The 25,393-nt window shown below is 49.4% G+C and overlaps 1 protein-coding gene across 1 annotated transcript in view; it reads left to right on the forward strand.

Annotated features, from left to right (window-relative positions):
* The first annotated feature begins 10,949 nt into the window (after positions 1 to 10,949).
* The window catches only part of LOC125424637 (AP-3 complex subunit beta-2-like), a 34,922-nt gene continuing 20,478 nt past the window's right edge, over positions 10,950 to 25,393 (forward strand). The window contains exons 1-5 of the mRNA XM_048482041.1: positions 10,950 to 11,194; positions 20,250 to 20,325; positions 21,560 to 21,634; positions 21,809 to 21,904; positions 23,407 to 23,567. Coding sequence (XP_048337998.1) covers positions 10,965 to 11,194; positions 20,250 to 20,325; positions 21,560 to 21,634; positions 21,809 to 21,904; positions 23,407 to 23,567 — 638 coding nt within the window. The 5' untranslated portion in view covers positions 10,950 to 10,964. The remainder of the gene's footprint in view (positions 11,195 to 20,249; positions 20,326 to 21,559; positions 21,635 to 21,808; positions 21,905 to 23,406; positions 23,568 to 25,393) is intronic.

Consider the following 25,393-nt stretch of genomic DNA (forward strand, 5'->3'; position numbering starts at 1 on the left):
GGCACAAACCAGCTGAGGTCGTCCCAGTGGTAATCGGCACGCTGGGCGCCATCCCAAAAACACTAGGGCAGCACTTGAAACATCTTCGAATTGACAAAATTAACATCTGTCAAATTCAGAAGGCAGCCCTGCTGGGATCCGCACGAATACTACGCCGATACATTACAACTTCCTCGGCCTCTGGGTGAGGCTCGAATTGTAATGAAGGCCAACAACCAGCTAAAGATCTGGCAGCTGTGAAATCTACAACAACAACAACAACAACAATAAAAATATAATAGGTGCTTAGCTGATCAAATCTCTCCCAACCTTCAGTCCAAACTGCCTGGGAGAAAGGCGGGCCTGTAAATATTTTCAATACATTTAATTTAAAAATAATATCATATTATGGGGTGTTCTTCAGCAGATGGAGAAGCATCGTTGATTTATAGCTAACAGCTCGGTTGATTCTTGTCAATCGACAGGCCTTGAGAATTGAAGTAAGGCATTGGTCTGTCAAAGCAAAACTAAATGTAGAGCCCCCTCCCACCCCCTCCCCCGCCGCCCGGCACCTTTAAAAGAGGGACAAAATTTGATTCCAGCATCGGCTTTTGTGGGTTGGAGTCCACTTTTTCAGCTACAGGGCCACAGAATCGTGGGATTCTTTCAAGTGGTGTTAGATTCCATATTATTTCAGCATTAAGTTCATTGTAGTAGTTAGCATCGGGGAAAACAATGGCAAACTACCCCACAAAAGAGGCTTGCCTATAAAATCACTGCTCGCAGTGGTACCCCAGGGTCGGACACGACTGAAGGGGAAACTTTACCTAGTAGTTAGCATGCCGGGCTAAGATCTGGGAGACCCCCCAGTGTGCCATGAAACTTACTGAGTGACCTTGGGACAGCGTGGTGTAGTGGTTAAGAGCAGTGGACCCTAATCTGGAGAACCAGGTTTGATTCCCCACTCCTCCACCTGAGCGGCGGAGGCTTATCTGGTGAACCAGATTTGTTTCCCCACTCCTGAATTCCTGCTGGGTGATCTTGGGCTAGTCACAGTTCTAACTCTCTCTGCCTCATCTACCTCACAAGAGGTGTTTGCTGAGAGGAAAGGAAGGCGCTTGTAAGCTGCTTTGAGACTCCTGATGGTTGAGGAAAGTCAGGTATAAATCTAAACTTCTCTTCTTCAGTCTTCCTCAGCTGAGCTGACTTCTTTGGGTTGTCGTGAGAAGGAAGAATTATGTTATAAGCCACTTTGGTGAGAAAATGGGGTATAAATATTGGAGAGAGAGGTTTGGCTACAGTAACAAACGGCTGGGAAAGGAAATAATTACCTGCCTGTCTTAACAACCCTGTGAGTTGATTTCCCATCCTCCAGGTAGAGTCTGAAGGTGTCCAGGAAGTACAGCAGCTCTCCAAATATCTGAGATTGGTTCCCCTGCAACCTGCAGCTCTCCAGATGTTCATGGACTACAAAATCCATCATGGACTACAAAACCCATGGCCAATTGGCTATGCTGGCAGGGGCTGATGGGATTTGTAGTCCATGAACATCTGGAGAGCCACAGGTTGCAGACCCCTGCGAGAAACTGGCTCCTCTGTGCATGCTATCTGTCTGTCTCTCACACACATATTCATATATATTCATTCATTCCATTTATACCTCGCCCTACATCTGTGTCCCAGGGCATCTTACATAATAAGGTTAAAAAGTCCCCTTAAAACACCCAATACAGCATGCCCATAAAGCATGCCCATCCCTCCAACAGCCCCCTTCGCATGCCTCCATCAGGTGGCAGGGAGTTCCACCGGCTGCGTGAAGCGCCAACCAGACCAGTGCTGCGAAACCCAACCAGTTGGATGCGACTCGGCAAAAGGTGTTGGGGGGGGGGAGGGGGCGCAGGCCCCGACCCGTCCTTTGCAGCCGGGGGGGGGGGGGGGGGGGGGCCGAAGGCGCGTCCCCTTTAAGGGGCGGGCGAGGCGTTGCCCAGCCGGGCTGCACCATCGGATCCCACATGACACGCTGACATCAGCCGCCGCCGCCGCCGCATCCCGGACCCGCCACCGGGGGGGCTGCCGCTGAGACCCCTCCCCTGCCTGGCAGCCATGTCGGCCGGCCAAGCCTACAACGAGGAGAAGGGCGGCTCCTCCACCCTGGGGGAGCCCGAATATGGGCACGACCCGGCCAGCGGGGGCATCTTCTCCTCGGATTACAAAAGGTGGGCAAACACCGGGTTGGGGGGGGGGGGGCAGGCAGCTCCCCCCCCCCCCCGGCTCAGCCTTTGCATGGAAAGCAAGCAAACCGGGGCAGGGGTGGGGGGTGGGGTCGCCCTGCATTGCAAACACCTGCGCGGCCCCGATCCTTGCATCGTGCCCTGGAGGTGCTGCCCCCCCCCCTCCGGGCATCGCTCCAAGGTCCTGAATGGCGAAGATGGGCTCCCAGCCCCCCTTTCTGCTCTGCGCTGCCGCTTTTGGGCTTTGCAGAGCTGGCCCAGATTTTTTTTCCGGCCCTCCCCCCTCGGCCCAGCCAGCCCCCACCCGGCTCCGGAGTGACGTCGAGGCCCCGCGAGCCAATCCGCGCCCGAGACGGGCCCACCCAACCACCCAGGTGCAAAATCAAAGGGAATCCTCGCCAAGCCTGGCTGGAGGGCCGCTCTCAGATGGGGAGGGGGGGGGGCGCCGCCTGTCCCAAGACCCCACCCCATCATGCCAACCGGGTGGGCGCTTTAAGAGGGGGATGCCCTCTGCATGTGCTCAGGGGGACTTCCTTTAGTTTGATTTCCACTCTGCCCTGCTGACCGAGTTACAAAATGTTGGGGGGGTTGAGTTGAAGCTCAGATGGAACTCAGATGGGTTTTCCAGGTCCTGGACACTAGCCACTACCCCCTTACTTCATCTTTTAATGAAGGCCGCAGCAGAGCTGTACCGGCTTGTGGGGTTAGGGGAGGCAATCAACAGCCTCTTCTTCTGGATGCAGACAGTGTTTTGGGTACGCGCCGATTCAGTTGTATCTCAAAAAAAGTGTTTACAATGCCACCACCTTTAGGCCAACGTGGGCCACTTTCTGCAGCTTGAGGGAAAATCCCAAACCCGTGTTGATTTCTGCCCCAAATTACAGATCTTTGGGTGGTTCTATCCAGGGCAACTTGCGGATAATATTCCTTTGGGGTGTCCTCTTGCTGCACTTGGGTAGCTCTTTGGCAACATGATTGAACAAGTGGGAGCAAATGTTGTGAGTATGTTTTAGTGGAAGTGTCATCTCAAGAATGGTAAAGGCCTTCCTAGATTGTGTTGTCGAAGGCTTTCGTGGCTGGAACCACTGGAGTGTGGTGGGGTTTCCGGGCTGTATGGCCGTGTTCCAGCAGCATTTTCTCCTGACGTTTCGCCTGCATCTGTGGCTGGCATCTTCAGAGGATCTGATAGTAGGAGAGCAAGTGGAGTATATATACTTTCCTACTATCAGATCCTCTGAAGATGCCAGCCACTGATGCAGGAGAAACGTCATGGGAAAATGCTACTGGAACACGGCCATACAGCACGGAAACCCCACGACACCTTCCTAGATTGCAGGGAGAGAATCAGGGCTGTACTGCGCTCTGCCAAAAACCCCTGGCACCCGATTTTGCTGCGGTGAATTCTGCAAGCCGTGCGACCATCTAAGTTGTCTCCTTTGTGGATATTTGCTTGATGTGCGTGTCTGTTTGTTGGAGCATTCCTGTGCCGTTTTTTTTAAAGATCCCTGCTTGGGATGACTTACAGTACAACTTAACAATATGAAAACAAGTTGGTGGACATCAAAGGCCTTGTTTCAAAACTGGTATGATAAAACTCATAGTGAAGAGGCTAGGTAAAAAACAAATGAGTCAGCCGGCGCCTTGAAGAAAATGAAGCGGGTACCAGAGGGCTTCAAGGGGGCATTCCAGAGGTATGGTGCCATGGCAGAAAAGGCCCTGACTCTGGTCACCTCCAGCCTCACCTCCGAAGGCGGCACAGAGAGCAGGGCTTGTGAAGCGGCTCTTACCTGGATGGTACAGGAGGAGGTGGTCCTTTAAGCTTGTGATTTTTGGCTTGCAATGAGCACAAAGAGAAGAAGAGTTTGGAGTTGTATCCCCCCCTTTCTCCCCTGCAAGGGGCCTACAATCTCCTTTCCCTTATCCCCCCCCCAACAAGCACCCTGTGAGGTGGGTGGGGCTGAGAGAGCTCCAAAGAACTGTGACTAGCCAAAGGCATGTATTGGAGTGCACAAGCTGGTTTCCCAGATAAGCCTCCACAGCTCAAGTGGCAGAGCGGGGAATCAAACCCGGTTCTCCAGATTAGAGTGCACCTGCTCTCAACCACTACGCCATGCTGGCTCTTAACCACAAGGGCAGAAAGCTACAGCCAGTGGAACTCTTCATTTCTGCTTTTGAATTTTCTTCATCTATACCCACCTTTCTTCCCAATGGCGATACCACTTTTCCGTTTTGATCCTCAACAGCAACCCTATGAGGTAGGTTACACTGTGTGTGTGTGTCTGTGTGTGTCTGTGACTGGCCCAAGGTCACTCAACTAGCTTCCATGGCAGAGTCGGGATTCAAACCTGGGTCCCCAAATCCCAGCCTGACCCTCTAACCACTACACCCCGCTGGCTCTCGTATTCTGCCTACCTTCTGATTTCTGCGATTTTACTGGGCACTGATTTCAAGCCTGCTTTTGCGATCGTAAGGACTAGAGTACAGGTGTCAAACGTGTGGTCCTCCAGATGTTATGGACTACAGTTCCCATCATCACCTGCCAGCATCACACTGGCAGGGGATGATGGGAACTGTAGTCCATAACATCTGGAGGGCCGTGAAGTTCAGCTGACACGCATGATGGATAGAGAAATGGAGTCTGCAGCACGAACTCCAGCTGGCTCTCCAAGATAGGCTTCAGGAACTCCAATTCCCATCAGCCCCTGCCAGCATGGGAACTGTAGTTCCTGAACATCTGGAGAGCCACAGGTTGCAGACCCCTGGACTAGAGAAACTTGAAGGTGGTTTTAATAAGAGATGGGGGTTCTCTGACCACTGACTTTGCAACCGGCGTCAAAATCTAACACTTGAAAAAGAGTGCTATTTGGGTTGCACCAGAACGAATGCCTTGCATTTATTCTGAATAATTTTTTTTGCCACATTGTGTGTCCCGCAGAGCTGCTTGCGTCTGGCACGCGCCCCTAAAGTCTCCCCTGGGACTTTTCCGATTCCAAAAAGCTTTGCGTTTTCTCCTGGTATTCCCTGGGAGCCTCGTGCTGCAAAAGCTACCGAACCGTTCTGGTACATTGGACAGCTCATTGCGTACAGGCTGCCTGGACTAGTACATGACGGGCTTCTTTATTGCACAGCTGCAGTTCAGACTGCAGGATTGAAGAGCTGGGCTGGTTTTGCCAAAGGGAGATTGCTAGCAGCCAGCATGGTGTCGTGGTTGAGAGCAGGCGGGCTCTGATCTGGAGAACCAGGCTTGATTCCCCACTCCTCCACCTGAGTGGCGGAGGCTTATCTGGTGAACCAGATGTGTTTCCGCACTCCTACATTGCTGCTGGGTGACTTTGGGCTAGCCACAGTTCTCTCTGAACCTTCTCAAGGTGTCTTTTGTGGGGAGAGGAAGGGAAAAGGAGTTTCCTTACAGGGGAGAAAGGGGGTATAAATCAGTGGGGTATAAATCAGGGGGTATAAATCAGTGGTGTATAAATCAGGGGGTATAAATCAGTGGTGGGATCCAAAAATTTTAGAAACAGGTTCCCATGGTGGTGGGATTCATACAGTGGCGTAGCGCCAATGGGGCTGGGCGGGGCATGGCCGGGCATGACGGGGGTGGGGCATTAATAATTTCTCTGTTACTGTAAAAAACTCTTACTGTAAAAAAAAAGTTCTTAATTTCCAGCTGGTATCTTTCTGTCCATAATTGAAACTCATTATAGCAAGTCCTCTCGACTACTGCCAACAGAAACAACTACTTCTCCTCTAATTGACTGCCTGTCAAATACTTAATACTTTCAAATACTTAATTTTGTTTCTAGAAATCAAAAGAAGGATGCTTTCCTTAAACAAGGAACTTTTACCATATTTCTAAAACATGTTTTTAAAACAGCCCAACAGGGAGAATGATCCCGTTTTCTGCCTTCGCTAATCAGCCACATAGGAAACAACAGGACTTTATGATTTTTGGACCGAATGGAATTTCTAATGGAAAAGCAGACTCAATTAGTAACGCCCTCTCGGCACACACAAATAATTAGTAACCCACTCTCGGGAACTGGTGAGAACCTGCTGGATCCCACCTCTGGTATAAATCCAAACTCTTCTTATACTAAGAGAGAAACCCCTTCCTCTGGTCTGATCCACTAGCGCAGCCTCATAAGTCTTGCCTGGGGCTTTGTGTTTTCGTAGCCCACCGGTGGGTTTCACTTCCCCCACTGGTTTCATAGCTTGAGCATAGTCCGTTTTTTTAATTCCTGCCTTTACGGACTATGGGGGTTATTTTATTTTATTAATTGGGTGCTGTTTCGTCTTTTAAACTATGGGTCCTTTGTTGTAGCAGTCTTTTACGTATTTTTAATTTTGGTTGCACATTGCCCCGAGCCAGAAATGGGAGGGGCGGTTAATAAATAAAGCACCCCTGTGAAATCATCAAGGAACAGCTACATGGGCAATTTTCTTTGTCCGTTCAGCCCCGGCATCATAGATTAGCGATATGTGCATCCATGTGTTTTATGTGCATCCATGTGTTTCCCATTGGCTGACAGGGTATCTAATCCGTTGCCTATCTGTATCCAGAAGGGAAGCACACAGAAGAAGAGGAGGAGGAGGAGGAGTTTGGATTTATATCCCCCCCTTTCTCTCCTGCAGGAGACTCAAAGGGGCTGACAATCTCCTTGCCCTTCCCCCCTCACAACAAACACCCTGTGAGGTAGGTGGGGCTGAGAGAGCTCCCAGAAGCTGTGACTAGCCCAAGGTCACCCAGCTGGCGTGTGTGGGAGTGCACAGGCTGATCTGAATTCCCCAGATAAACCTCCACAGCTCAGGCGGCAGAGCTGGGAATCAAACCCGGTTCCTCCAGATTAGATAGACGAGCTCTTAACCTCCTACGCCACTGCTGCTCAGAGGCGGTATCTCTGTGACTGCCCCCTTCTCCAAGATGCTGCCAAAGCGTGATGGTTTCTTTCCGTAAAGACTGTGACACAGGATGCCACATGGCCACATGGATCCTGTGCACTGCATTCTTAAGCCACAAGCTTCTGACCACAGTTGGGACATCCCCCCCCCCCCCATGACACAAAAGTGTTATCAAGCATCGCAGTCAATGTGTGAAGGAGCCGAAATCAGGAGGCATATTTAGAAGTCTTTGCACCCAAACTGGGGGTCTGAATCCCAAGAACATTCCTTTGAACCTGGGTCGAGAGTCGGTGACAGGGGGTTGAGGAGCCCTGAAAAAGGCCCTGCTGCCTGTTTCCTTTGTCTGTCTTCATGGTAGCAGGATTGAGGCCCCTTCCGCACAGGCAGAATAATGCACTTTCAATCCACTTCCAATGCACTTTGCAGCTGGATTTGACTGTGTGGAATAGCAGAATCCACTTGCAAACAATTGTGAAAGTGGATTGAAAGCATGTTATTCTGCATTCTCCCTCCAACTGTCCGGGCCCTGCGGGACCTTGGCGAGTTCCGCAGGGCCTGTAAGACGGAGCTGTTCCGCCGGGCCTTTGGAGGAACCGGCTGCTGATGGTGCCCCCCCCTCCTTTGGACCCTGACATCCAGGCCACCTGTCATCTAATGAGACTCGCCATCCCTCCCTTTTGGGGGGAGGGAATTTTGAAAATAGAATGCTGGACGCCACTCATATTTTCATTTTTTAATTGAGATTTATGGCATAATTATTAGAGTTAGTTTTATGGTTTTTGTCGCTGCTTTTAAATGTTTTAGCTATCCTATATTGTATTATTTCTATATGTTGTACACCGCCTGGAGCCCTTCGGGGATGGGGCGGTATAAAAGCTTAAGAAATGAATGAATGAATGAATGAATGAATGAATGAATGAATGAATGAATGAATGAATGAATGAATGAATGTGCGGAAGGGGCCAAAAATACTTGTTCCTAGGAAGAACTAAGAAATGTGCCCCCTGCAGGCACTTCGGTTCCCCCAAGATGAGCAGGAAGGGATATCAGTGATTCAATTCCTGTTCTGGCAACGTCAAACCGAATGCCTTTTGGGAGTTCCTTTCTCTCGCTTCCCCCCGGATGCACTTTGCCCCTTTGTGCTTCTGCTCCCTGTTTCATTCCTTAAATGTTGCAATCTGGGACAAACATAACCGATTATCTACTGATTCCTAGATTGTGTTTGGCACGTCCCAACTCTGCTCTGTCTTCTACGCAGGTATTGCGGCTGTCCTAGAAAGCCACCAGTTAACGTTCCATTATTTTCTTCATTTACATCCCACCTTTCTCCCTACCAGGGACCCAAAATGGCTCGCGTCCTCCTCCTTTCCTCCATCCTCACAACAGACTTTGAGGTAGGTTAGACTAAAAGCGCACAACTGGCCCAAGACCTCTCAGCAAACTTCCGTGATGGAGATTCAAACCTGGGTCTCTCAGATCCTGCTCTAACCACTACACCACGCTGGCTCTTGGACATTTCCCGCAAAAAAATCTGTTGTAAACCATCCTACATGAAAAGACATTTTGTAATTGCATTTAAGGGAATGAGCATTTAACCATCATGCGGTGGTTTGTCCTACTACCAAGAAGAAGAAGAAGAAGAAGAAGAGTTTGGATTTATATCCCCCCTTTCTCTCCTGCGGGAGACTCAAAGGGGCTTACAATCTCCTTGCCCTTCCCCCCTCACAACAAACACCCTGTGAGGTAGGTGGGGCTGAGAGAGCTCCGAGAAGCTGTGACTAGCCCAAGGTCACCCAGCTGGCATGTGGGAGTGTACAGGCTAATCTGAATTCCCCAGATAAGCCTCCACAGGTCAGGCAGCAGAGCTGGGACTCAAACCCGGTTCCTCCAGATTAGATACATGAGCTCTTAACCTCCTACGCCACTGCTACCAACCCATCAATGCCAGCCTTAGAAACCTACATGCTACTTCTGGTAAGGAACATCTACCCCACCCCACCCCGGCCCCATTTCTTGTGTGGGGCTGCTGAGGGGCTGGGTATTTGCAGTTCACCTTTCTGGATATGGCCTGGGTCCCTGGATGGGGCCATATCAAGGTGAGACCAATGGGTGTATCCCCAAGAGCACCTACTCTTAAGATTGTTGTTTTCTAACAAAGTCTTCTAATTTGAGACATGGGCAGATCTATTTATTTATTTATTTATCATCTATCTGTCTGTCTGTCTGTCTGTCTGTCTGTCTGTCTGTCTGTCTGTCTGTCTGTCTGTCTGTCTGTCTGTCTGTCTGTCTGTCTGTCTGTCTGTCTGTCTGTCTGTCTGTCTGTCTGTCTGTCTGTCTGTCTATCTATCTATCTATCTATCTATCTATTTATTTATTTATTTATCGACTTATAAGCCGCCCCCAAAGGGCTCGAGGCGGCTCACAGCACGGCTGTTATTCAAAACAGCAAACACACCACATAAAACTTAAACTTTTAAGAACAGGACATAGTTTTCAAGAAATTTTCAGGTTTCGAAGGAAGCAAAAAGCTCCCACCCCTTTTAGCTGCTGAAAAGGTTTACTCTGGAATAAACTGACTCATTATTTCAGGCCCAGGTGGCCTCCTGCTTAATTTAGGTGTGGTCAATGGGTAATTGAACTGCCAGCACCTTCCACCTGGGGACTGCCTCCTCCACAGGTGAGGAATCCCCCCAGTCATGATTCCTCACCCTCAAGTCCGGATTGGCTGGCAGGGTCTGCTGGAGCCTTTGCCACCCCACCCAGTGAGGAAAATTGACTTCCCAAGCTCCGTGCATCTCCCCCCCACCCCCAAAAAAGTTTGCAGGTGAAGCTCTTGCTAGAGCCAGCATGGTGTAGTGGTTAAGAGCAGGGGCACTCTAATCTGGAGAGCCCGGTTTGATTCCCTGCTCTGCCACTTGAGCTGTGGAGGCTTATCTGGGGAACCAGATTAGCTTGTGCACTCCAGCACACATCAGCTGGGTGACCTTGGGCTAGTCCCAGTTCTCCGGAGCTCTCATAGCCCCACCCACCTCACAGGGTGTTTGTTGTGAGGGGGGGGGAGGGAAAGGAGAGTGTAAGCCCTTTTGGGAGAGAAAGAGGGGGTATAAATCCAAACTCTTCTTCATGTCCCCTGTCAAAGAGAACTCTTCTCCTCGACCCTTAATTTCCAATGTCCATGCCATCAATCTTGTTGCAGCCTTGGAGGAGCCATTGCGACGCGGATGCCTGCATAACTATTGGCCCCTTCCGCACATGCAAAATAATGCACTTTCAATCCACTTTCACAACTGTTTGCGAGTGGATTTTGCTATTCCACACAGCTGCAAAGTGCATTGAAAGTGGATTGAAAGTGCATTATCCGGCCTGTGCGGAAGGGCCCTTTGTCTCCCGCGCCGAATTGGTGCAAATAAACCTGCAGTGGTGTTTTTTAGACGGCCTTCCTTCGTTTCACTTCTGTGATTGTCTCCGTTTCTCCCGGCTCCGGTAGAGCATCAGTGTGGGCGGTGCGCGTTCCCCGTTCGGCCGCCAGGGGGCGCGCTGCTCCCCCTTTGGCCGCCGCTCCGGATCTCGGCGTGGAGGAACCGGGAGTCCGGTTTCAGCAGGGGAGGCGGACTGGAGGCGGAGCGGGTGGGAGCTCCGGCGAAGCCCGCCCTTCCCTGCAAGTCAGCCGAGCCGCGGCAGGAGCTGGGGTTTTGTAAACGTGGCTGAGCCGGCGAGGAGCCCGTGGGCAGGGATTCCGGCGCAGAGGTGCGACCAGGGACTCACAGAGAGGCGCGCCGGTGGCACTCCGGAGCTAGCCTCTGCCTGGGCACCACCCTTTGGGCGCGTGCAGTCCAGGAGGCGCGCTTCTTGGCCATGCAGAAGCTGCTCCAGCAGCTGCCCGCCAGTGCGGCCAACTTGGTGAAGTCCCAGCATGGCAAGAAGGGCGAAGAGGCCAAGAGTCCGGTGTTGGTGGCCGATGGCCCGCAGCAGACCTGGTACAGTGCCTTGGAAGGGGACGAGATGAGGCTCCTGAAAGCGCCCGACCAGGAGGCGGCCGCCCCGCAAGACGGCGGCGTTGACAGCAGTGTGGCCCAGCCGCTACGGTAGGGCAGTTTGGCCAGCCAAGCGGCTACTCCTCAAGAGACTCTTTCCTCTTGGCTCTGCCTGATCTCCTGGGGTTTGGCTTCTCTGTATCTCTCTGCTCAGACGGGCGACCTCGCCACACTCCTGTTTTGTACTGGATGTGCAAAAGCATGCGCTTTCTTACCTTTGGGGTGGCGAGCGTGGCACGCTAGGGCTGCCGTCGGTTGCATGCGAAGGGACGGTGGTGTGGAGTTTTTCTTGGGTAAGTTGACACCAGTGCTAACCCCTGAATAGTTCATTAGTCAAGAGAGCTTTATTGGATCGAGCTATTTCATCAGTAGACATTTGCAGCAAAGGGGGAATATAACACACTCACTCCAAAGCTGGGAAGGCATAGTTGAAAGATCATTTATGAAGGAGGTGCAACAGGCCTCCCATTTATTTATTTAGCTGATTTCTATCCCACCCTTCAAATACACCCCAGGGTGGGTTACAACAATCAGTGTCCAGGGACTCAAGGGGGGACACGCCCCCCAAATGTGGCACTGTGGGGACCAAGAGGCACATTATAGCCATATGTGGATTGAATGCAAAGAAGTAAAAAGATTCTGGGAAAAGGCATTGCTATGGATAGAGAAATTGGTGAAAAATAAAGTGTATTGCTCTAATCAACTTTTGATACATATATCTATTTTTTTCATCATCAATTATTCCCATAAATAATAGATCATTTCTTAATGATCTATTATTTATGGGAATAATTGATGATGAAAAAATAGATATATGTATCAAAAGTCGATTAGAGCAATACATGCAGTGATAGCGTTTGGATGGAAAGATAAGAAAAAAAATGTAATTGATTGGAAATAGTTTGGAATATATCACGGGAATAGAAAGGCATTTAGACATTTTTTGAAATATTATCAAAGAATAAAACATGGCAAGAAAAACAGAATGAAATAATGAAGATATGGACAAGTTATGAGAATTGGATGAAGGAGACGGGAGTCAAAAGAAGACATGTGGATAAGAAGACAACAACGAATGAACTTACTGCTGTTTGGTTAAAGAAAAGTAAAACATAATATTAGGGGAGGGTGGCAGGAAAAAAAGGGAAATGTATTGTTTGGAAATTATATCAGAAAGATGTAAATAGAATGCTTATTTCAAACAATATAATAAAAAATATTTTAAAAGGGGGGGAACACGCCGAGCCTCCTTGTCGTGGCATTCCCAACCCAGCCTCTGCTTCTTTTAGAAGAGGCTTCCCCTATTCCACTGGGGAAAGGGGGGAATACCTCCTCTAGGACGATGCCTGCCACCTTTGCATGCGCATTTTAAACAAGCATTGAAAATAAACTCCCCCTGACCCAGTCTTCCCAAGTACTCTGGGCACCTTCTTAATTAGAAAGTCTTGATCGGTTGATCTAATCAATTCTCAAGGTGCTGCTATGAAGTGGAGTAACTCTGCCCAGGACTATACTGGAAATCAAGAAGAAGAAAAAGAAGAAGAGTTTGGATTTATATCCCCCCCTTTTCTCCTGCAGGAGACTCAAAGGGGCTGACAATCTCCTTGCCCTTCCCCCCTCACAACAAACACCCTGTGAGGTAGGTGGGGCTGAGAGAGCTCCGAGAAGCTGTGACTAGCCCAAGGTCACCCAGCTGGCGTGTGTGGGAGTGCACAGGCTAATCTGCATTCCCCAGATAAGCCTCCACAGCTCAGGCGGCAGGGCTGGGAATGGAGCCGGTTTCTGCTCAGTTGAGAGCCTCTTCCTAAAACCTGCTCTTAGCCTCCTACGCCACTGCACTCCCGGGAAGTTCCGGCGCACTTTTCCAATAATGGACAGGGCCGGGTGAAAGATCCATTGCTATCTAATGCTTTTTCAGCCTGTACGGGACTGCAGTTTTGGCTGGTCTCAAAAGCCTCCCAGCTGTTAGGTTCATTTGTTTGCAAGTTCACCCTGTATACAAGTTCCTGCCTTGTATCTGAAAATGCCTGTTAAGTTGTTATGAGATTATCTTGCCTGGAAACTGTGGGCCCAGCCCTCTCTGCTGACACACAGTTCCTCTGTGTAGCTTTATTTTTCTCCTATATGGTGCGAGGGAATTCCGACCACTTGGAACAGGTAAAGAGCTGGTCTCCCTCTCCTGAAAAACAAAAGAAGAAAGAAGAAAAGAAGAAGAAGAAAGGAGAGGGAGGAGGAGGAGTTTGGATTTATATCCCCCCTTTCTCTCCTGCAGGAGACTCAAAGGGGCTTACAATCTCCTTGCCCTTCCCCCCTCACAACAAACACCCTGTGAGGTAGGTGGGGCTGAGAGAACTCCGAAAAGCTGTGACTAGCCCAAGGTCACCCAGCTGGCGTGTGTGGGAGTGCACAGGCTAATCTGAATTCCCCAGCAAGAGGGGAAGAGGAGACCTTCTGTTCCAGCACTCTGATGGGACTTACCTGTTTCTCACCTCTTCCAGACCAGTTCACCTGGGAGGCCCATTGGCTCCAAAGTTCCAATAGGGTTTACTTACCAATGAAGCGTGCGTAGGAAGGCAACCTCAGTTCCGGGTTTGCAGTTACGGCTGCTTAACAGTAGATTTCCACCACTTTCCCCTTCCTGTACTGTTTACTTCCGGGTCAAGCCGGCAATTTAGTTGACCTAAGGGTCTGTCCACACATGCATGATCTCAGTGGTGGGATCCAAAAATTTTAGTAAAAGGTTCCCTCGCCAGCCCCCACCCAGCAAAGGGGGCAGAGGCATACCTAGGCAAACCTGAGCCCTGGGCAAAACCTGAGTTGGGTGCCCCCCCCATGGGCAGCCACCCCCCCCCATGACCCCCCCAAAATTTTTTGCACCAGATTCGTTTTAAAATGCGTATCATCACATTACTAAATTCTTGACTCACAAATCTGTCACGGGCACCGGCGTGAAACTTTTTAGTTGCTTTGACAGGAACTGGTGAGATAAAAGGTGCGAAAGGCTGAGAATCCATGAATTGCAGGACCTGAAAGGGATGAACCCAGTTCAGGGAGTGACATTATTAGTCGCAATTGCTATATGGAACCTTCACGTTCAAAGGCAGTATGCCTCTCGGGGAGGCGAGGGCGTGGAGGTGGGAAAGCGGACCCAAATAGTAACCCCCTCTCGGCACACACCAATAATGAGTAACCCACTCTCGGGAACTGGTGAGAACCTGCTGGATCCCACCTCTGCATGATCTGCCTTTTCTCTCTCACAACTCGGCACTGTGCGTTTCAACATGCACAACGTGTTCGGCCTTCAAAAGCAACGTGTTCACAGTGACGTCACGTGTCATAGAGTTCGTTCTCGTGTGCCTTTTGTTGTTCAGAGTTGTGCTCAAAGGAGGAACACGTCTGAACTGGTCTCTTGAGACTGTGGGAAACCCAAGAGCCTTAGCTAGACTGAGTTCATGTAGAGTATTTTTTCCCCCTTTAATGTGGCACTGAAGTACAGTGGAACCTTGGTTTTCATTGCCTTCGGTTTTCATCGGTTTCAGTTTTCATCGATTTTTTTCAGTGAAAAATTTGTCTCGGTTTTCATCGATTTGCAGTGAGGTGCAGGAATTTGTGGAGAAAAATTACCTGGACAACGCTGTTGCAGGCCGTGTCTGCAACTTGTTTAATGACAATGTCTTGCCCCGTTTCAGACAAATCTTAAAGTGGCGTCAGAAAAAGACCTCTTTGGACAGCTTTCTGGTGCGACGTTGGCCCACTGGCTCTGAAGCTGGTCCTAGTGTTATTGTTTGTTACTGTTTCCCGCATTAAACACTATGTTTATTCACCAAAAAATGTGTTTTTGGTATGTTTTGTGGAGTGCCTAGAACGGATTAATTGGATTGACATTGATTCCTATGGGAAAGTTTGCCTCGGTTTTCATCGGTTTCGGTTTTCATCGATTCTTTTCAGACGGATTGCCAACGAAAACTGAGGTTCCACTGTATTACATTTCTCAGATCTGCCTTAAATCCCAGTTTCCATCCATCTTGACCAGGAGTGGCTGTTCTGTTGGCGTGAGGAGAGGCAATCTGCCGTTCTAGAAGCATTTCTGGTTTGGGAAACCCTTTCTAACATGAGAGAAAAGGCTGCAGAGCAGGGGTAGGGACACCTGGGGCATCCGAGAGCCGCATGCGGCCTCCTTCCTGCCCTTTTCACTGCGGCTCCACAAGCTGAGCCGCTGGCCCCATCCTTGCCCGGCGCACCAACTGCCGGCTGCCTTGGTTGAGAGCTGGCACTTGGAAGCTTCCCCTCTCGGCTGCCCTGTTGGAGGCCGGGGTGAAAGGAGGCTTTCCTGGTGGCCGGCTGGAGGCAGAACACTGGCCCTATCCTTGCACCCGCCCTGCAGTGAGCCCGGTGCATCCATGCACTTCTCAGAATGAGCGGAGTAAAAGGGAAAAAAACACAATATATACAGTGTTATCTTTATTTTAAATGTCAAAAATTATTTGCGGCTCCAAGTGTTTTCTTTTCCCATGGAAAATGGGTCCAAATGGCTCTTTGAGTGTTAAAGGTTCCCTACCCCTGGGCTAGAGGCTGTGAGAAGGCGGCAGCCCTCAACCAACCTGTGGTCAGATTGTGAGGAAACGGCTCTACCTGAGGCCCCGTCCACACAGGCAGAATAATGCGCTTTCAATCCACTTTCAATGCACTTTGCAGCTGGATTTTACTGTGCGGAAGAGCAAAAACACACTTCCAAATGATTGTGAAAGTGGATTGAAAGTGCATTATTCTGCCTGTGCGGAACGGGCCTGAGAGAAAAGGCTAGAGGCTGTGAGAAGAAGACAAGCCTCCACCAACCCGGAGTCGTATTGTGAGGAAATGGCTCTACTTGAGCCTCTCCAAGACTGGTTCTGGGAGTCCTGAAGAGCTTCCTGAGAGCAGCAGTGGTGTAGGAGGTTAAGAGCTCGTGTATCTAATCTGGAGGAACCGGGTTTGATTCCCAGCTCTGCCGCCTGAGCTGTGGAGGCTTCTCTGGGGAATTCAGATTAGCCTGTGCACTCCCACACACGCCAGCTGGGTGACCTTGGGCTAGTCACAGCTTCTCGGAGCTCTCTCAGCCCCACCTACCTCACAGGGTGTTTGTCGTGAGGGGGGAAGGGCAAGGAGATTGTCAGCCCCTTTGAGTCTCCTGCAGGAGAGAAAGGGGGGATATAAATCCAAACTCTTCTTCTTCTTCCTCTCAGCATTACTTCATACATAATGCCTGACCCAGAGGGAGAGCCATTCGTACAGCTGGCTGCAGGGCATGTGAAGATGTCTCCCCGTTGGTGTTGCTGTGGCAACTCCCTCTCAGCTGAGGGCTCCTTTTTCAGGCCGCTGTGAACAAATTCCTGGTGGGGATAAATATTTCACAGGCTGCCGAAGGCTTGGATTCCTTTGTGCGAAGCGGCACGGTGCGCAGTGTCGGGTTTCTCGTCGGTTCCGCTGCTCCTGGCACGGTTTTTACCTCATGAACTCTCCCTAGAGCTGTGGTTCTCAACTTTCCTAATGCCGCGACCGTTTAATACAGTTCCTCATGTTGTGGTGACCCCCAACCCTAACATTTATCCATTTCACAGATGGAGAACACTGATGCAGAGAGTCTAGGTGACCCCTGGGAAAGGGTCGTTCGACCCCCAAAGGGGTCGCAACCCACAGGTTGAGAACCGCTGCCCTAGAACAGGGATGATGAACCTTTTCAAGACCGAGTGCCCAAATTGCAACCCAAAAACCCACTTATTTATCGCAAAGTGCCAACACGGCAATTTAACCTGAATACTGAGGTTTTAGTTTAGAAAAAACGGTCGGCTCCGAGGCGTGCGTTACTCGGGAGTAAGCTTGGTGGTAGTCGGTGGCTTTGCTTTGAAGCAACTGTGCAACTCTTCCAATGGGTGAATCATGACCCTAGGAGGGTTTACTCAGAAGCAAGCCCCATTGCCAGCAACCGAGCTTACTCCCAGGTAAAGGATCGCGCTTTAGTTCTTTACATGAAAATCAGTGGGGTTTAACAGTGCTTAACAGGGTTGCCTACACTGCTTCCCCAAAACTAGGTTTTCGGTTTAATGCTAATAATTGAGCCCAGCGGCCCAGGCCAGCCTAGATGGAGGGGGCACACTGTGCGTGCCCACAGAGAGGGTTCTGAGTGCCACCTCTGGCACCCGTGCCATAGGTTCGCCACCACTGCCCTAGAGGCATGTTGTGCTCAAAGGACCTATACGCTGTACAGGGATGTGGTGTCCTCTGTCACCCATTCGTGTGCATGCCACCAGCCCTGTAACGCAAGAAGGCTCACTTCCTCTCAGAAGCCCTCAGGTGTGGCCACAGACAACTTACTTCAGTGCAGACAGGGGCCCTGCCCCAGGATTAATGCCCATCTTAATTTTAATGACAAAGAGGAGCAATGGATAGTTCTCGGAAACTCAAAATATAGAAGAAGAAGAAGAAGAAGAAGAAGAAGAAGAGGAGGAGGAGGAGGAGGAGGAGGAGGAGGAGGAGGAGGAGGAGGAGGAGGAGGAGGAGGAGGGGGGGGGAGGAGGGGGGGGGGAGGGGGGAGAAGAGGGAGGAGGAGGAGGGGGGGGGAGGAGGAGGAGTAGTAGTAGGAGGAGAGGAGAGGGAGGGAGGAAGGTAGTAGTTTGGATTTATACTCCTCCTTTCTCTTCTCCTGTAGGAGACTCAAAGGGGCTTTATAATCTCCCTTGCCTCTTCCCCCTGCACAACAAACTTACCCTGTGTAGGTAGGTGGGGAGCTAGAGAGAGCTCCGAGAAGCTGTGACTAGCCCAAGGTCACCCAGCTGGCATGTGTGGGAGTGTACAGGCTAATCTGAATTCCCCAGATAAGCCTCCACAGCTCAGGCGGCAGAGCTGGGAATCAAACCCAGTTCCTCCAGATTAGATACACGAGCTCTTAGCCTCCTACGCCACTGTGTGGAGGTTGCAGGAAGTTAGACCATTGGAAGAGCACTGTGGGATCAGGACCAAAGTCTATCTAGTCCAGAATCTAGTCTCCCACTTGTGCCGACCAAATTGCCCACCCCGCCCTGCCGGAAGGCCTTGAAGCTGCGCATGGAGTCCAAAAGCGGATCTCTTCCCGAATCAACGGCAGCTCCTTGTGATTCCAGCTGTTCAGCAGATGCAAACAGACTTTTCTAATACAAGAATTCTTTTCTGTGGCCAGGAAGGGCTGGTTCATGGACTGATAAGTAATTGGGACCAGAAAACAGCAAGAGTCTCTGAAAGAAAACAGTTATGTAAGAAACCGAAGGGAACTCTGTTGTGTTTCCTGCTTCCAGTTTCTGCTGCATGCACATATGGACTGGGTCTGGAGCAAATAATCATGGACCACATTTTCCTTTCTACCACCAATCTGGATTCTGGTGATGTCTGGTGTTGAGCCGGGATCTTCCTCATGCGAAACAGATGCGCTGGAGCTGAACCCTGATCTACCCTTTCCAGTGGAGACAGAGACTTCCTGTCCTCATCAGCTGGGGTTAGAAGGGGTCCCAGCCTACTTGCCCCAAGCAGTTAACCCCTTGTCACCATTAACACCCCAGATAAAAGGCTGGCCTGCAACTGCGGTATAATAAGAGTTTTTCTGAAGTGCCAAGGAGTCACTGGGTTTGCCTTCCGCCCCTTCCGCGTAGGTAGAATAATGCACTTTCAATCCACTTTCAATCCACTTTGCAGCTGTGCAGAATAGCAAAATCCACTTGCAAACAATTGTGAAAGTGGACTGAGAGTGTGTTATTCTGCATGTGTGGAAGGGACCATATTACCCCATATGTCCCAGTTCGGCCTCTGCGTTCGGCAGAGGCCAATTTGCTGGTGGTCCCCGGCCCCTCAATGATGCGGCTGGCCCCCACTCGGGCCAGGGCCTTTACAGCTCTGGCCCCTGCCTGGTGGAACTCTCTCCCACCAGCTGTCCAGGCCCTGCGGGACCTTGGTGAGTTCCACAGGGCCTGTAAGACTGAGCTGTTCCACCGGGCCTTTGGGGGGACCTGCCACTGATGTTGCGCCCTTTGGTGGTTCCCCTTTCGGTGGTCCCCATGCCATCTGAGGGACCTACCGCCCCATCTAGGGGGGAGAGGTTAGTGACTGGACGCAAGGCACTGTATCTTAGAACGCTTCGTTTTTATGGGGATTTCTTTGTTGTTTTCATCTTAATAGAGCCGCAAGTTTCTATTGCAAATTATTGATGTTTTAACTTGTGCTCTACCTATATGATGTAAACCGCCCAGAGCTCTTCAGGGGTGGGTGGTATACAAAATGATAGATAGATAGATAGATAGATAGATAGATAGATAGATAGATAGATAGATAGATAGATAGATAGATAGATAGATAGATAGATAGATAGAGAGAGAGAGAGAGAGAGAGAGAGAGAGAGAGAGAGAGAGAGAGAGAGAGAACATAAGAACTAGCCTGCTGGATCAAACCAGAGTCCATCTAGTCCAGCACTCTGCTACTCGCAGTGGCCCACCAGGTGCCTTTGGGAGCTCACATGCAGGATGTGAAAGCAATGGCCTGCTGCTGCTGCTGCTGCTCCTGAGCACCTGGTCTGCTAAGTCATTTGCAATCTCAGATCAAGGAGGATCAAGATTGGTAGCCATAGATCAACTTCTCCTCCATAAAACTGTCCAAGCCCCTTTTAAAGCTATCCAGGTTAGTGGCCATCACCACCTCCTGGGGCAGCATATTCCAAACACCAATCACACGTTGCATGAAGAAGTGTTTCCTTTTATTAGTCCTAATTCTTCCCCCCAAAGAGTGAAGAGTTCCCTTTGTTGTTGTGCAGATGCTATTGGAAGGTTGGGTATTTTCCCATCTACCTTCTAGCTTGGAGTTTTTGGCCCAGGTAGAGCTTCATTGCCAAGTCCCTTCATCTTCTATAATGAATTCACCTGTAACGAATGAGTTAGGTGGTTGCGCATCCCACAGAAACCGGCGCCCATTCCCCAAAAGGTGCCGCTGAGGTGAATTAAACTGTCTCTTAAAATGCCATTGAAAACTGTTGGTGTTTGCTGGGCTGTGAGCTTGTACAGGTACCCAGCTGACCTCTGTTTCTGTGACAAAAGTCCTCTGTCCTTTGCAGACATGATGACTTGAAGGAGATGCTGGACAGCAACAAGGATTCCCTGAAGCTGGAGGCCATGAAGCGGATTGTAGCGGTGAGCCCTTTCTTGTTCTTTGGCTGAGGCGTCAGGTTTGGGGACCGTCTGCCTCAGCCGTCACAGAGGGGTCCCAAAACAGGGCGGAAGTGTGTGTGTGGGGGGGGGGAAGCTCTCTCTCTCGATAAAGCACCCCCGGAAGTTGCATTTGCAAAAAGGAAAGAAGTACGGTTTAAAATTAACAGGAAAGGAGCCTAAACCTGTAAGCGAGCTGCTCGTATTGTTTTAAATGACTCGGTTTTCCTCGCTTTGTCTTTGGAAAATCCCTTTTCTGGCCCAGATCCAACTAGCACCCTGAAACTTGGGCCCCTTCCACACGTGCAGAATAAAGCACTTCCAATCCGCTTCCGCAATGGTTTGCAAGTGGATTTTGCTCTTCCGCACAGTAAAATCCAGCTGCAAAGTGCATTGAAAGTGGATTGAAAGTGCATTATTCTGCATGTGCGGAAAGGGCCTTGGATTCCAACATAATTGGCCCCTGCTCTTTTCTTTCCCTTCCTTCACAGTTCTGGCTCTCTTAGGCTGTTCATTCCTTCGGGATGGCAGGGGGCGAGGGTCATGAGATGGCACGTACTTTCTCACCGTGCCCTGGACTGAAAAGAAGGGGGATAACTCTCTCTACCATTTCCCCTCTTGAAACCTCTTCCTCTCCACTTCAGTGGGCTGCGCTAAAGAAAGATGGCGGCAAAGAGACTGCCAATTTCCTTTCTGTGTCAGAAATAATCGCAGTTAGGTGTGTTTGTGTAATTCTGACCAGGAAAGAGCTTGCCCCATCTTAAGAAGAAAATAAGAACAAGCCTGCTGGATCAGGCCAGAGTCTATCTAGTCCAGCTCTCTGCTACTTGCAGTGGCCCACCAGATGCCTTTGGGAGCTCACATGCAGGAGGTGAAAGCAATGGCCTTCTGCTGCTGCTGCTGCTGCTCCCGAGCACCTGGTCTGCTAAGGCATTTGCAATCTCAGATCAAGGAGGGTCAAGATTGGTAGCCATCTTGCTCAGTGTTGTGGCCCTGGTATACCTCCTGTCTGCTTTTGAGGTTGAAAATAAAACGTGTTGGGAGATCCGATTGCAGATCTTCCATCTAAGAAAGATAGTTTGGCTTTAGGTTTGTAACTTGCCTTAGAGGAGAAGGGGAAGACCCCATGGGGGGAGAGGTGTTCAAAAGGGGGGGGCGTAGCCTTGAGACGTCAATCTTGACCGGCTACCTTTGCCGCTGCTGTTTCTTCTGCTCCCAGATGATAGCCAGAGGCAAGAACGCATCTGACCTCTTCCCAGCCGTGGTGAAAAACGTGGCCTGCAAGAATATCGAGGTAAGCAATCGTCTGTGAGCTGAGTCCGAAAGGAGTCTCTCTGCACAGCCCAACTGGCCTCCCCGAGGCAGCGATCTTGACCTCTCTGCATTTTATTACCACCTGCCAATCAAAAATAAGCCCAGTTGTAGGGGAGGAGAGAAGCGTAGCTAACCAGCCTTCTCTCTCTGGCAGGTAAAGAAGCTCGTGTACGTCTATTTGGTCCGATACGCGGAAGAACAGCAAGATTTGGCATTGCTCTCCATTTCTACCTTTCAGCGCGGACTCAAGGTCAGAAATTGCTGCGTCCCTAGAGTTTGGCGCTCAGAATGGAAGGGCACTGGGTTTTCCTTGGAGGGGGGGTTGTCAAAGACCCGTATGGGGCAGCTCGTGCGATTTTGCCCACCAGCTGATCTCTGCCTGGTAAGTTAGAACTTTCTGTGCTGACAACTTCAGTGAGTCCACGGAGCTCATATGGGAAGTTTCCATGGTGGAAGTTGGAGAAACGCAAGAGATCAGGATTCTTTCTGGTTGGGAGGTCAGCTAATCTGCATTTTATCCATTTCTTTATTTGGTTGTCACGGTCTTCCCACACAGTTACTCACCTAGGCGGGACTTGCGTACTGCAAGACAGTTTGCCGAGCCATTTTTCGGCCTGCAACCGGTTTTGGGTCAGCTTTGACCACTGGAATCCCAGGAAGTTGTGGGTTTCCCAGGCATTTATGGTCACTTGGGGTGTATGTAGGTTGCAGCTCAGTAATGTAGTCAGAGGTTTGAAGCGGCTTGTAAATAAGCAACGCTTTTACAGAGAGTTTGTTCCTGGAGGGCTCAGACAGAGGCCCCTTCCACACATGCAGAATAATGCACTTTCAATCCACTTTCACAATTGTTTGAAAGTGGATTTTGCTCTTCCGCACAGTAAAATCCAGCTTCAAAGTGCATTGAAAGTGGATTGAAAGTGCATAATTCTGCATGTGTGGAAGGGGCCGGAGGGAGTTAAAGGTCATACATGTCTGAACTCTACTACCGTGTTTCCCTGAAAATAAGACAGTGTCTTATATTAATTTTTGCTCCCAAAGATGTGCTATGTCTTATTTTCAGGGGATGTCTTATTTTTCTGTGTTCTGTTCGTCTGGCATGCTTCCAAACAAAAACTTTGCTACGTCTTATTTTCGGGGGATGCCTTATATTTCGCACTTCAGCAAAACCTCTACTACGTCTTGTTTTCAGGGGATGTCTTATATTCGGGGAAACAGGGTAAATGCAAACTGCAGGCACCATGAAACTCAAGACACAGCGTTATGGAGTTTCATTTTCCTTTCTGAGGCCGTGCAGAGAAGATAGAGGAGGGTTTAACCCTTCAAAATCTGTTCAGGTTTACTAATCGAAACTTGGACTCCCCCATCTCTGTCCTCAGCTTTTTAAAGAGGAAAGCCGTGTTTTCAGTGCCCATTTTTTTCCTTTTGAAATGCATTACCTGAGGGATTAGATTTGAACGATCAAAACAGAGCCGGTGTCGATGGGTTAAACCTCAGTCGTCCCCACGCATTCCTGAGGCAAATCGAGGCAACACAAGCCTGCAGTTTTCATTTTGTAGACTGACGGAGCCTGTTCTGAGCCCCGAACCTCGGCCAGAAAAGGGCTAAAGTTTCGAGGAGTCTGCCTTCTCCAATTGGTGCTTTGCTCAAGAGAGACTCCTGATTGCCGTATCAGGAAGTGGTTTGACGGAAGAACTGGTGTTATAAAGAAGTGGGCATTCTCCCTTGTAACCGAAAATTTCTTTTGTGCTGCAGGACCCTAACCAGCTGATCCGGGCCAGTGCTCTGCGGGTTCTCTCCAGCATCCGCGTTCCCATTATTGTACCCATCATGATGCTAGCCATCAAAGAGGCAGCGTCGGACATGTCCCCCTACGTGCGCAAAACGGCAGCTCATGCCATCCCCAAACTATACAGGCAAGTCAGAGCCCATTTTTTTCCCTTCTGCCTTCCTCCGCCTAGAAGAAGAAGAGTTTGGATTTATATCCCCCCTTTCTCTCCTTTATAATCTCCTTTCTTTATAATCTCCTTGCCCTTCTCCCCTCACAACAAACACCCTGTGAGGTGGGTGGGGCTGAGAGAGCGCCGAGAAGCTGTGACTAGCCCAAGGTCACCCAGCTGGCATGTGGGAGTGTACAGGCTAATCTGAATTCCCCAGATAAGCCTCCACAGCTCAGGCGGCAGAGCTGGGAATCAAACCCTCGACCCCAAACTGGCCTTTATGTCTTGTGAGATCTGTTGTGGTTTGTCCCAACACAATGGAGAAGAAGAGATTGAATATATGCCCTGCTTTTCTTTCCTGTAAGGAGACTCAAGGCGGCTTACAAATTCCACTTCCTTTCCTCTCCCCACAACAGACACCTTGTGAGATAGAATCATAGAACGGAATCATAAGATCGTAGAGTTGGAAAAGATCCCAAGGGCCATCAAGTCCAACCCCTTGCAATGCAGGAACACATAATCGAATAGGTGGGGCTGAGAGAGTTTCCCAAGAACTGGGACTATCCCAAGGTCACCCAGTGGGAATGTAGGAGTGGGCAAAGCTTCTACGCAAAAAGCAGTATTCGAAATGCAGTGCCGCCTGGAATTTTGTTGTTCCTTATCCTGAAGACACAAAACATACAAAATACCCTGATACTGAATCACAACATGGGTCCCTGTAGCTCAGTATCTTTTTTTTCCTTTTTAATTTTTTTATTGTATCATTTGAATATTCCATTTTATATTAATACTTTTCTTCATTCATTTTCAAACAATACATTTTCCCCTTTTTCCCCTCCCCCCTGTGTTTTCGTCATAGTTTTATCAAACAAACAGCAGTAAGTTCATTCTTTGTAATCTCTTCTCCCATTTCTCCTCATTGACTCCAGCTTCTTTCATCCAGTCCACATATATTGTCCATATCTTCAAAATTTCGCTCTGCTTATCTTGCCACAGTTTATTTTTTGTTATTATATCGAAAATGTCCAGTGTCACTTGTTCCCAGATATATTCCAACCATTTCTGGATTGTCCATTTTTTCTTTTCTTTCCAGCCTAAAGCTATTGTTGCATGTGCTGCTTTGATCATTATTTTATACGTATACCGTGTTTCCCCAAATATAAGACAGTGTCTTATATTAAATTTTGCTCCCAAAGATGCTCTATGTCTTATTTTCAGGGGATGTCTTATTTTTCTGTGTTCTGTTCGTCGGGCATACTTCCAAACAAAAACTTTGCTATGTCTTACTTTCGGAGGATGCCTTATATTTTGCACTTCAGCAAAACCTCTACTATGTCTTATTTTTGGGGGATGTCTTATATTCAGGGAAACAGGGTAGCTATATTTTTTTCTACCCTTCTATCCTCCATTAAACCCATGAACATTAAATCATTATTTATCCCAATATTAATCTTCACCAGTTTCTCGATATATAACGATACAGTTGTCCCAAAAATTTTCACTTCTATACATTCCGTCCACATATGGCTATAATATGCCTGTAGGTCAGTATCCTGTGCTCTGGTGGATGCTCTGGCTGTCCAGGGGCTTGAGTATGATGGGTCTTCCCCATCACCGTCCACTTGGGATCCAGTCGAATGATTAATGAATTAAATGAACAATGAGATATTATAATATTTCCTGTACAGTCCTCAAGGCAATTTATGTTATTTAAACCAGGATGTCCATAAGACAACCCAGGCAGTCTGAATTTTTAAAAACCTATAGGGCAGTGATAGCGAACCTTTTCAAGATCGAGTGCC

Source organism: Sphaerodactylus townsendi, linkage group LG17 (assembly GCF_021028975.2).
Source record: "Sphaerodactylus townsendi isolate TG3544 linkage group LG17, MPM_Stown_v2.3, whole genome shotgun sequence".
Classification (NCBI taxonomy): domain Eukaryota; kingdom Metazoa; phylum Chordata; class Lepidosauria; order Squamata; family Sphaerodactylidae; genus Sphaerodactylus; species Sphaerodactylus townsendi.